The sequence below is a fragment of the Eurypyga helias genome, unplaced genomic scaffold (genome assembly GCF_000690775.1).
Source record: "Eurypyga helias isolate BGI_N326 unplaced genomic scaffold, ASM69077v1 scaffold19509, whole genome shotgun sequence".
NCBI lineage: Eukaryota > Metazoa > Chordata > Aves > Eurypygiformes > Eurypygidae > Eurypyga > Eurypyga helias.
The window spans coordinates 10,957-23,930 of record NW_010272946.1 but is presented as its reverse complement, the minus strand read 5'-3'; the positions used below and the strand labels follow the sequence as shown (position 1 = coordinate 23,930).

The window sequence follows — 12,974 nt, the reverse complement described above, 5'->3', positions numbered from 1 at the left end:
GGGCCGCCCCGGTGGCTCCCTCCAGAGCAGCGCCGCCGTCCCGCTCCTACCTCGCGTGCACCGTGGCGGAAAGGGCGGAGAGGGAGCGGAAACGGAAATACGGCGCGGGAGGGAGGTACTTCCGGCGTGGCGGCGTGACGTCACCAGCGCGGGCGTGCGCCCGTTAAATGGGCGCGAAGGGTGCGTCACCTCTGATCCCCTCCCCCCGCCCCGGGAGAGGGGCGCCAGCCGCTGAGGGGGAGTTTGTGTGTCCCCCCCCCGAGGGCCTCCCTTCGTCATGGTGCCGTGAACCTGAGGGCCTCGACGGCCCCTCGGGGCGGCAACCGAAAGACCATTCCGAAACAAGACGTTTGGTTACAAAACACATATCAAAACAGTGTTTATTTCACAGCATCTTAATTTCACAAGGGGGAAAAGAAAACCCCAAAAAAAAAATGGAACAGGCTACAACTCAAGGCTCTTAAATAATGGAGTAAGACAGAAACATAACTGTATTGTTTACATAAAAATGTACAGGCTCTTAGCAAGAGTTCCGGGTGCTGGGTCAGCCCAGCATCTCCACAGGGCACGCAGCGCTAGGCCAGCCCTCGGCATGAACCCGCGCTTCTCTCCAAAGCAAGAGGAGTTGGGCGGTAAAAAATGGAAAGCCGGCAGATCCACGCATTATTTTGGGTCCCACTTCTATTAATGGCCAAAGTAGTAATAGTCCTCTGCCACATGGTGGCAGTTTGTAAGTGAAAAGATAAATATCTCCACGCAGGACTGCAAGCTACGCTTTAGAAACAGAAAAATCAACACATAACGCACACACAAGTTACCCTATCTCTGCAGAAGGGCTGTTTCTGCACAGAGACCACAACAGGTACCGATGAACACACCACAGGTTACACCTCTGGACAACAACAGCCCCAAACCCACGCTCTACCAGAGCACAGCGTTTCAACGCGTCGTTTCTGGCCTGCATTCCAAACAGCTTTGGAGCTCAAGAACATTGCGTGTGCCCAAGCGAACGTTTAGAGTAACCTTTAGACAACATTCAGCATTCTGTAATTTAATGCTCCTTATCCTAATTTGTTCGTCTGAAAGAGAAAACAAAAGCTTGCCGGTTTATGACGTGAAACCGTAGATTCTGGGAGTGTAACTCCAGCCTGAAGGCCCAGTGCAATTAGACAAACTTCCACTGAATAGAGACTGCAAAGTGTTGCAAACCAAAGTGCGCTTTTTTTTTCCTCTTAGATGGTCAGAAAGTTATTTTTTTTAACAGAAAACTCTTTATACACTAAAAGAATTTCCCAGAGAGAGGCATTTTCTGACTTCAGTCATACTAACTGAAGCGTTCTTACTGTTTCTGGAGATACTGTGTGAGAAATTTCTTTGCTCAGTTTTACCTCTTTCCCCTCCCCTAATGACTCTAGGAAGTGGTGGACACTTCAGTTGTTTTCACCACTGTTTGCTTATTCAAAGGCTCATTATACGCTAGATGTTCAGTACATCACTATTTTTTGCATGCAAGGACAGTTACATTCAGTAGAAAGTTTAACTAATAGGCAATTTTTTAAACCTTTTGGAAGATACCTGGCAAGCCTATTGTCTAACTTATTAGCTACCATCTCACTTATGGAGACTGGAGAGTCCTTCTGTGTTAGAAGTCAGAACATATTAAATTTTACACAAGTAACTTCAAGCTACATACAGTTGAACACAGTTACAAAAGATTTGATAGTCACTAACTATTATATATGAAAAATACATTTCGAGCCCTACTTAAAGAGGAAGGGGCTGCAGTAAAGTTTGCTGCAATTCTAATGAAGCCAAGTTAGCTTCAGACAAAACACAGCTGAAGAGCGAAGACTCAGCTTTGGTTTTGCCCAACACCAACATTTAATACAAGGAACAGGAATTTACATTACTTTACATATTAGATAGCAGGTCTCTTACCTCAGAACAAGGTCTAGTATTTCATTTAGGAGTCAAACTTAAATTACAAATTTCCCAGTCGTAAAAGCCAAGCATCAGTTTTGTTCCTTGCAAGAGGACACAGTTACTTGTACCATAATATTGCTTCAGAAAATAAACCCAAGAGCCAGTATCACAGAAGGTTCCACATGTCAGAGTTTGTTCCCAACCTGGACATTTTAAAAATAATGAAGGAATAGCCAATGGTCAGAGGAGTTATGTAGCCTCTGCGTAAGCATCAGAGCGCTGCTGGGCACCAGAAGTGGCTGTTCAGATGTGCAACAAATGCCAGTTTTATGAGGACCATCACAGTGATGCAATGCTTGGAAGAAAGGAGTGAAAAAGTAGCATTTTAAATATTGATCATGCTTTGTTTCATTGGCTTAGTTCGGCAGCAGTAGCTCTACTGACTTCAGTATTTGCTCAGAGCACATTAAGACCATATATAATACAGTCGTACTAAAAAGGTGCTTATTTCAGACTATGTAACACTGAAACAAAAGTCATAAAAGATACATCTGACAGCAAATTGCTCTTAGTGAAGCGCTCATCTTCCACTGAGGACTGAATTAGGATGGCAGTCGCTTTGCTGCAGTTCCCTTGTTCAACACGTGGTATTTCATGACAGATTTTCAAACAATCTTTCCTTTGTAAATAAAATGTGTATTTCTAAGGTATTAATAGTTAACTAAATTGGAACAGAGTAATTTCACTCTTACTACTTACAGATCTATAGTATAGTATAGATGCCCTGTGTATCATTAGTGCAGATATACTGGAATTCTTTTCCTTATATGCAAGGCCAATGCAGGTAAAGACTAAATGGCTATACAAATTCAGGATTCCCCACTAAATAACATAACTAACTTAAAAAGCACTGGTACCAGACCAGCCAGTTTTAGGCACATCTTTAAAAAAATAAAGTATGCATTTCATTAATGTAAAAATGCGAGAAGATTCTTAGAAACATTTAAACTTTATGGGGCACTGGAATGGTAGTTTCAAGGAATACAGTAAAGGCTTAAAAAAAAAAAAAAACCAAACATCCCAAAACAAAAAAATACCATAGTATTCTTCACAGGGAAGAACAGTTTTAGTAAAACCAAGAAGATAAATAAGGAATAATAAGCAGCCATGACAGCTGACTGGTGAATATTTGTGCTTTAAATGTCCAAAAGAAAATAAAGTTCAATAACTCTTCTCGTACCATTCCCCAGACTCGGCATACGTGTCCGTAACACACAGCTCGACAGTTCAACACCCCACTGCAGACTTCAAGACTAGCTGTAGCTGTGGCAGGACGCACACAGCGGCACGGAAAGGCCAGCGGCAACTCCGGCAGCAGCGTTCGGTGTTGCAATTCCCAGCGCCACTGGCTGTCAGCTGGAACGCAGCTTTGGTTAAGACTGTTGTGTGAGCCGTCTGTAATGAGGTAAAACTTGGTTTTCAGGAAGATAGAGAGCCAGTTCCAAAGCTACAAGGACGGTGAATTCAAACCCGATGAGATCTCTTCTGTTGAATCTGAATCTCTCTTCTAGTTTCTATAGTAGTAATTAAAAACAGAGAGGGGGAGAAAGAGTCAGTTAATCCACAAGATACCAACGCACTGTAAGCCAACACAAAATGGGTCAGTGATGCTTGGCCAGAAGCTGCACCTACAGAATCAAAAGCGTTGCCAGGGACCACACAAGTACACCAGCTCAGCTGTGACACCCACACAAGTTACATACATTCGCCTGAGAAACAGTAAGTGCAAAAATAACCTCACTGTAAGATCAGTAGGACATTAGACTGCACCAGTCGGGTAGTTTTAAGGAATTAAAAACACCACCATCAAGGAAGAGCCCTAATGAGACATAAAACTGACTGAAAGAGCTGGTCTTAAACCCAGGCATGCACTGCTGGAAGTCCTGGCTTTCATTTTTGTCTTGTTCTGTGAACTAGACAGAAGGTTTTGACCACATCTGAAACGAATCTCAGAGTACTTACATCTATAAGGTGTTTAACTTCATGTTTCCTGAGATCACTGCTGATCTTGGCTGCAAGCAGAACGCAAGCACCAGCACACAGTTTGCGGTTCTGTTTGTTGAGTTTGCCTTGGAGGACGAGCTTCTCAAAGTAAACGTAAGCCATGGAGACAGTAACCGGCTCCAGACTGCACTCTTCACTGAGGTTCCGCATCTCTCTCTTTAAACTGGGAATAGGAAAAAAAAAAGACACTCTCTCAAACACAACAGCTTTTCTGAGATGCTCGAAAACGCTGCAGCGTGGGAACTCTGAAGAACATATGGGCATGGTTTCTATTTGGAAAACCTTGACGGGTATTATCCTAGACTGAAGAGGCCCCAGCTGGCAGCAAGCTGGAGCTGATGCACAAACTGATTTAACCTGGCTGACAACATCTCCCGTGGAAGAAGAGTTCCACATCTGCCTATAAACACCAGGGGCTTAGCTGCCCCACTGACACACAGGCTGTTTGAATCCCTCTGGGCTCCCAGACTGGTTTGTGATTCACATCGTTAAGGCTGAACTGCCCTGACCTACAGAATACCACATCAAAGCCGTGCAGATCACAGCTGTTGCTGCACAGAGACCTGTCCACGATACGCCTCGCGAAGGATCAGGTCTGAGGGGGAAGGCAGACCGGTTTACACACTTCCCGCAGCGGCTGGCCCTTCACTTCAGCATCCAGGAAGACTTCACGGTGGGTGCTACCTCTCATGGCTGGCTACACCTGCAAGAAGGTATCTGTGCAAGCACACTGCTCAAAACAGCTACAAAGAGGAGTGTGCAGGATGCTGGCAGAACACCCTCTGAGTAAGGCTCCCACTCAGAGTCCTGAGTTAGTGGTGATTCAGCAGAATCGTGTTTAAGCTGGCTATTTCAGAAGGCCCTGATTGCATTTACCACCGAGTAATACCAGCAAGATTACAGCTCTCGGAAAGCGCAACAGTGCATCTCGCTGATGAGCAGCCAGATGCCTTTCCTGGAAGATGTGAAATTCTGTGTGGCATAATCCCACCTTCACAAAATGCTTTTCCTCACTGAGAGTCCCCAGACCTAACACTCCTCTTTATCCCAGAATCTTGTTAGAGTCCATGATCACCACTCAGTCCAGTAATTGAAAGGCAAAAATAGCCAGAGGGTCTGGAGAGACAATCCAGTTAGAGTGGGACTGCACTACAGCCAATCAATCAGGTTACAAGTATTTGTTTCAAGGCTAATGCTGCTTCACTGTTAATTGGCTGTGAGCATTAGTATACCACAGTCGATGAAACAAAACCCTTTTAGGCTGAACTATGAAAAGCAACTGTTACCCTTTCTCAGCATCCTAAACATTCCTGTGCAGGGCTGTCATCCTACAGTCAGCTCAACTGGCAACAAGGGATTAGTGTTTAATCATATATACTATTAATAGATGTAGTATTTGCTCCATACCAGTGGAAGATAAAAGTAGCCTTGTACAGCACAGAAGATGTTCTCATGATTCAATGCTTGTTTCTTACCTCCTAATTTTGCTCAGTGTCAACTTGATATGAGGAAACTTCTCTCTAAAGGTTTCATTCATATCCTTTTTAAGGTCCGAGGGTTTCACATATTCTATGACTGTAGTCTGAAACGCAAGAGGCAAAATTTATTGTTTCTCTTACGAGCAGTACTGACAACCAAACAAGTCTTCCAAAGACACTAATGCAAAGGCAAACCTGAGTTTTATTATTCACAATTTAACATTTCTGTAATGTCCTAAGACATACACCATGTTGAATGTCTTAAAAGTCTTAAAAAACTAGTAATGGTTCAAAGAAGGAAATGACAACATGGAGATGCATGTCAGGTTGGTCCTCCACAAGCTGAGTGTACAAACCCAACTACTGGGATTTTTCCTAATCAACTCTCAGAAGCCAAAACTTTTTCTTCCTGGAGGAAGTTTTCTTCCTTGAGGAAGTTCTTTACAGGAGGATGTTCCAGGCATTCACTCGCTGCTCTCTTTGGGTGTGCCAGCCACTCACCATGTAGGAGGCAAAGATGAGAACACGTTTATGTTTTCCACAGGGCCATTGAGGATCATCCAGAAGATTTGGATCATACTCTGCAGTTTCCCCTGCTTCACTTCCTGAGGGAATGAGGGAAGTGCAACACTAGGCCACAAGATACAGAACTTTAAATTCCCCATTTCCTCTTTAAAAGAGGTTTTCAAACAGCAAGCATAAAAAGTGTCAGCAGATCTCATAGTACAGCCAAACTGCAGCTACAGAAACCAGTCTGCATTTCATAAATGCACCTGTCAGGTATTAGAATTATTAAAAAACACCACAAGCACTTTTTACAGCACGTACCTGACGCACTATTTTAGACTCAGTGCACGCTAAGTTTGTCATCCACAAATATGCACAGAAAACAACTGCACAATGCTGAATTCTTTTGCCTATAATCTAACAGACAGCAGAGTTGTCAGCTTTGCTGTTCTACACAAGAGAAGGGATTCTTGTCACAAGACTGGCTTACGCATCGTTACTGTGCTAGCAGGCAAGAAGCACCACCTGTACCCACGTACACGGGATGTTTCTTGCTAAGTAATATAAAACTTCACATTTCAAGGGAAATGGCTTTGCATTCCTTGAACTGTACAAACAGAACTAGGCCAGATATACAGAGGACGTGAGGAATGTAAGCAAGTCTCAGTTTTAAGGCTTGTGCTTCCTTAAGCAGCCTTCTTTGCTAGGCTGTGCTAAAAACAGTCTCCTTCCAGGTGCAGCACATCCTTCCTAATAACGCACTTGCCCACTTCCAGTTGTTTCAGACAAACATGCTTTTGTCATCATCCCTTTATGCCATCCCTTTTTGTCACCATCCCTTTATGCTTTGCTGCTGTGTGCACAAGTGGTGACAAATCCAGCGACTGTCCTTACCCATCTCTGTTCCTGCTGGTATAGTTTTTGATGTCACAGGTTTATATCTTGATCCGGGAAGACTCCGTGAAGCACTAGCTCGACACAAGGGAACAGCACTATGGCTGTCGGCTTTGCGAACAACTAGGGCATTGGTCGGGTACAAGAATTTTGCATAGGACACAACCTTAAAGAAGAGAAAATTATAGTAGTTATAGGGGAAAATGTATTGAAAAGCTTATTTCCAGACATCCAGGATTTTCAGACTCAGAATCTGCTGTAGCTTGTATCTGGGAGGGGGGACCCTGAAACTGTGGGACAGGAGGAAAGGGAAAAGTTGGACAAGGAATGCCTTGCTTCCACAGCTTCAGTACGGAAGCACTGTAGAAGATTTGGTGTGGTGGCAAAGGGGAGAATCACATCAGTATCATTCTGACAGTATATAAATTTAACTACGGGGTATAAATTTCACCCATAATTCTATCAAAACATCACTCATTGCCGGAGTCAAATAAATTCTTCAGGAACAGAGGCAGAAGTGATTGCAGGATCCAAACAGCCTCCTCAAAAGCCTTATCACAAGCCAAACATTTCAAACTAAGGATCTAAACAAACTTCCAAGGCTCTGAAAAGTCACAGCTCTCGCTTTACAGATAGCAAAGCACTGCATAAATTAAGGGATTTACCCCAGCATGAAACAACGCTGAGGTAAGAGCAGCCAGCTTACCCTCCCACTGCCCTCTGCTCCGGTCAGTAATTTTGTCACTGGCATTACAAATCAAGAGAAGGAAAAAAACCCGAGAAAGTATTTCCTTACCTTGCCATCAGCACCCAGCTCTACTCCTTCAAGTCCAAGCACCATCTCAGTGGAGACTGAAACTCCCCCAGAAGGATGTCGCTGCTTCTGTCCTTCCATTTTTAGATCACTAAATGCAGATAAGAAAGGGTGCTATTATAAACTGCAGCACAAGCCCAGCTTCCTCTGTGGTGAACATCAGGTCCCTCCACTAGCTACCACCAACACCTCCAGGTCAGAGTTCTCCAATGTGGGAACTAGGCCACCCCTCAATCCCACCTTCAAGAAAGCAATATTTTTTAACTACTCTTTTCAAACTGTGGAGATGTTCATTAACTGAAGAACCAGATTCCACCTCATTTTAACTCAAATCTGTACCAATGTATCAAAAGTAAACTGTTCTCTTTTTAATATGGTCTTTCTGCGTAAGACCATACCATTCCTAACACACTAATGCTCAAACACTTGCATTACTAGTTTTCCAGGATTAGAAACTTGCCTTTCGATTGCAATTTTCCAACCACTGTGCCCACAAAGCTCAAATTAAGAATTAAGGCTGCTAGCAGAACTCTGCTTCAGTGACAGCAGCAAGCAGCTTCGTCACCCATATCCCAATGCAAAAAAGCAGTTTTCAGTTGAAGAACTGCATTGCCACCTTACAAGCAGAACACCACAGTTCTCAGAGCTGCTCTAAAATAGCTCCAGTGACCTTGCTGCTTTTCTGTGTAGTGAGAGAATATTTTCCCATCAACTATTTTTATGGCAAGTGTATTTGCATACAATACAATTCCCACCACTGAACATCCGTTTCCTCCGTCCATAAGTTATGTGCAGGACAGAAGTGACAATACAATTGTTTCGCCAAAAGTGGATTAGAATGAGTCTTTTCTATGGTGTATCTGTAGATCACAGACCTTTACAGAATTAACTTAGACTTCACAAGGGACTGAGCAAAGCTGCAGGGAAATCCAGTTAGCAGGTTCTGTTTCTCATAAGTGATTGCAGACAGTTCTGGACAAAAGTGTAGCACAAACACTAAACCAGTTTCAAACAGTCTGAAGTGTTTCTGGTTTCCTCAGACTGCAGATGCTGACATTCATGGCTTAGAGCTGAAAACCAGAAGAGCATCTGAAACGTATTTAGGTGTAACTTCACTATAAAACCTTGAAGGTTTCTGGCGAAGGCAGCAGCATTGTTCCCTGATGATGCTGCTTTTTTGCTGACACAACTGATGCACTAAAGACACTTGATTTCTGACCACTTTAGGAACATAAGACATCCCACACAGCAACAAATCTCATCATCTGTTCAAAGCTGGTTTCAGGGATTTCCCAGGACTCATGTGCTTTACAATGTGAATAAACTCCTGAAGAAAAGTCTACCTTTTCCACTATTTTTCTCTTGGAGTTTGAATGAACACTTTGACGCTGTGGCAACATCCGATTTCACTGCTCTGATAACAAGCTCTTCTCCTTACATGTAAACGGTACGTTAAGTAAGTTCACCTTCTTCAAAAGAGGAGACCTACACCAACCATACTCATTTAAAAAGGTCTTTCACAAAGCAGCTAAAGAGGACTCACCTGATCCGTAAACTCTCCCCGTAAGGTAGGATAGAAAAAGCCACACACAGTGTTCGTTTAGCACAGATTAACACTATCCTGTAAGCAGATAGGAAAAAAAATCAGGGTAAGAAGTTACAAAGCAGCTTTTTACAGAACATGAACACAGAACTCCTCTTAAATTGCTCTGTAAGTTACAGAGATACACTGCCATGGATTTTATGATTTCAGAAAGCAGCACAAAAGCAGAGGTTTCATTCTGACCCTGCAGGTCCTTAGAGTCAAGCTCTAGATCAAAACCCAGAGTTCCGTAACTGCCATCACCTTGGGAGCTCCTCAAAGGAGATCCTAGTCTTTAAATATGTATCTATGTGTCATTTTTACATAAACCTTGCAAAAAGATGTAGGTAATATTTTACATTTAGGTGAAGTCTCACACCTCTATTAATAATAAATACGAACACAGCCTCCCCTTTCCCGTCTGCCCAGAAGCCATGAGCCAAGAATTTGGCTAAACCAAGCCACTCTCCTTACATCCTCCTCAGCTCTAAGCTCCGTGTACTAGGGATAAGGAGAGTGTTGGAAGAGAATGATTTAACCTCCTCGGAGCAGGATGGCAGAACCATCAGAATATTGCTGCAGATGTAGCAGCACCTACTGCCTTCGACAGATGTATAAAACTAACAAGACCCCAAGGACATCACCTAATTCCCACTGATACTAAATGGCTAATCACACTGAACTACCATGGCTGAGCATATCCTACTTCACTGAGTACAGAAGGCACCTTGACCTCCAGAAGTTACCTGCTGTTCTTGGTGTCATACTGCCTCATGTTCTTGATGAAGTGCATCTTCTTCAAATTTTTGTGTCTTGGAGACCCAGATATATGCTTGGTTCTGCAATTATATAAAAAAAAACCCAAAACAACAAAACCAAAAGCTGTTAAGTGCTCTGAAATAAAAGTCATGCCAGTTGTATGATCAGATGGCAGCACTAGCATGCAGGACCTCAGATATTGGTGTGAAAGAGGGTGGAGGGAGGAAAGGACTGCATGCAACGAGTTGAGATTAATGCTGCTTTTGAAAAAAAGTACCTTCGTACACTGGCATATTCCACTATGTCTTCTAAAAAGTCTAGAGAGCAGCGCTGGGAGATAAAACGCCTTCTGTAAAATGTACAACACCACGAAGAGTGAACAATATTAGTTCATGGCCTCTGAGTTTATGAACTGCAACAGATCTATGAGCTCTTAGGACAAATGGTAGTGGTTTTTTTGTTTTTTTTTGAAGAGCGCTTAACTAAGTTTCAAATTCCTAAAAAGGCCAAGAACTTGTCTCCTGTCTGGAACCCTTGAAATACGTATTTATACCAACTTCATTACCAAAAGCATTCACTATCTTCAACATATAAGAACGCTTATCTATAGGTTAAACACCTAAAAAGCTTCCAAATAATCACTTAGAGTCTTACAAGAAATATCACAAAAGCTTCACCCCCCCATCAACGCAAGGGAATAAGTCATTTTACACCAATCTGCAGACAGATACAGGTATATCTGTGTGATGACCGAACGTCTGCGTGCATTCTTGATTCAGAACACAGCTGTCTCCAGCTGCAGGAGTCAGCAGACTGAGAGTCTATGACAGCAGCTCAATAAAATTGACAGATCTCTCCAGAAAACAATAGGGAGGGTTATTACAGGAAGCAAAGAGTATTTGGTACACAACTGAAATCCCAGGGTGGAAGATGCAAGGAGAATAATAGTAGGAATCATGTGAGTTAGCGTAACAGTAATAGGATATTACAGTTAAGCAAAAAACACAGACTTTGCCAAAGTAAGATACATTACTATTGTCAAAGTCAAGTCATTCTTTGTTGGGAGAACTATGACTGAAATTTCCATAGGAACAATGCACCCAAATTCAACTGCCACCAGCAAAGTGCTGACACGACACTATCAGATTCCATTTTTCTGCTCTTGTTTAAGCATACATTATGCTACATTTTCAGCACAAGCCACATGCATTCAAGTCCAAAGTTGGCTTCCAAAGTGACACAAGAACTCAACTAATGGACAATATGCCATGGAAGTCAATGAAGAAGCAGCATACGAGAGAAAAGTTGCAGGACTGTGGTTGGACAAGATCTACTTTTGGAAAATAAAAAAAAAAAAAAAAAATCAAACTTTAAACTACATCAGAGCTCTGGCACCTGCGAGCAGCCAAACTGCTCAGACAGACCAAGGCCAGGCTCTCGTGCCTGGAAGTTAACATCCAACACCAAAGAAAAAGCATGGCACCTTGGATGGCTGCAAGGGGTGTGGGCAATACGGGGACAGAAAAATTAATAAATCCCATTTTTCTTGACAACAGCTACGGAAGAGTTTTTACACAGAAAATCTATTTGTAGCTTCAGTGGATTCCAGTTAGAGATATAAAAAAGCTTCTTGGGATTAAGTCTGGTCTTGAAGCCCAGTGTGTCAAGATTTTGAAACAGCTAGACAATCCTAGTCACTTTGCCTTTCCTCCTCTCCAGCCTGAGCTGGGTAGGAAACCAAGCCACGCTGCTGTGCTGCGATGGCAGAGATACACCAGAGTTCTGGACATGAACAAAGTCTCTCTGCTTTTTCCTAAGCACGGTGTCTAGAAACACCAATTTCTGTCTGAGCGAACAGGTGCTTTCACCGCTTTTCCATCTTTTTGCAAGTCGTTTTTCCTCTTCTGAGCTACTTGGAGCCTTTGCCCGAGCTGCCTGCCAAAACCTGTGCCAGCGAGACGTGGCGGTTTCCCTCCGCGTGGCACATCGCCATCGCAAGCAGCATCGCAGATGCACGGGACTTACTCTAAAATGACGCATTTCCACAACAAGCAGGTTACCAGCAACAGGGGCATTTACCCCTCTTGCTTCAAGCTATACCAGGAACACAAAAGCCAGAAGTTTAGAAAAGGTAGTGTTCTGGTATTCTTTCTTAGACACTGACAGAAATGGTACTTAAAACTGCTGATCTGCAGCTAAGTCTCTGCAATACGGTCTCTGGAGTTAGTTGTACATACCAATGATTACCTAGGGGTTTTGCAAAATGTCACTTCAGTCTGAGTATTCCTGAAACCAGGTTAGTTCCTCATTCCTCACTACAAGCTGATGAGAAACAATTCACCATCTTCTCTGTATTCTCAAGTACATAAAGAGAATGAATGCTAAACTAAGGAACATTCTTATTCCCAAAGTCTGCTTACAATCTCCTTAATAAAATATCCTCACTGCCCTTTCTCTGTGAATTTGTAATAACTTACACTCCTGTATATAGCTTTATTCTTTCCAGAGAAATAAATTCTCTTCAGATTCTCAGCAGTGCTGTTCAGGCACTCTTGAATGAGAGAGAGAGACCACAACTCTAACAGGTAGGAGGATGAAAAATGAGTGTCCCTTCCTGTAAACAAAAGAGGTAAACCCTCCCACACGACTAACACCTTCAGTATTGCTAGAGACTGCCTCCTACGAATCATCAGCTATTAAGGATACTACTGAAGAACATTCCTGGCACAGCTTCATCACCCTTCACTAGCACTTCAGCCTTAAAAATGTTCCTTTTTTTCTGCTTTTCCACGGGAACTGCACAGCAAGGTTGAACGCTTTCACACACACACAGTTTTCCAGTCTGCTTTGGCATCTAATCTGCAATAGAAAACCCCTCATGAAACATGGAGGCCAATCTCAAGCCTTCTGGTATGTAGTTGGTGATGTCCAGAGTCTTCCTCCCTCCCAGGGG

General features: G+C 43.0%; 1 protein-coding gene across 1 annotated transcript; it reads right to left on the bottom strand.

The window, feature by feature from the left end:
* Positions 1-2,952: 2,952 nt before the first annotated feature.
* Positions 2,953-12,014, bottom strand: CABLES2 (Cdk5 and Abl enzyme substrate 2). Its single transcript, XM_010159314.1, has 10 exons — positions 11,935-12,014; positions 10,299-10,370; positions 10,009-10,101; positions 9,224-9,301; positions 7,663-7,771; positions 6,867-7,032; positions 5,967-6,070; positions 5,463-5,569; positions 3,946-4,150; positions 2,953-3,497 (listed from the first exon to the last, which is right to left on the bottom strand). The coding sequence occupies exons 1-10, from the start codon at positions 12,012-12,014 to the stop codon at positions 3,357-3,359; spliced, it is 1,155 nt and encodes a 384-aa protein (XP_010157616.1). The 3' UTR covers positions 2,953-3,356.
* Positions 12,015-12,974: the final 960 nt, after the last annotated feature.

What these genes read in the sequence shown, in the direction of transcription:
- CABLES2 (XM_010159314.1), bottom strand. Translation starts at nt 12,014, where the DNA reads ATGGCGATGTGCCACGCGGAGGGAAACCGCCACGTCTCGCTGGCACAG. An exon ending in GAATATGCCAGTGTACGAAG is followed by an intron (nt 10,102 to 10,298) that starts GTACTTTTTTTC and finishes ATATAATTGCAG; the next exon opens with AACCAAGCATATATCTGGGT. An exon ending in AGCTGGGTGCTGATGGCAAG is followed by an intron (nt 7,033 to 7,662) that starts GTAAGGAAATAC and finishes CTCTTCTTTAAG; the next exon opens with GTTGTGTCCTATGCAAAATT.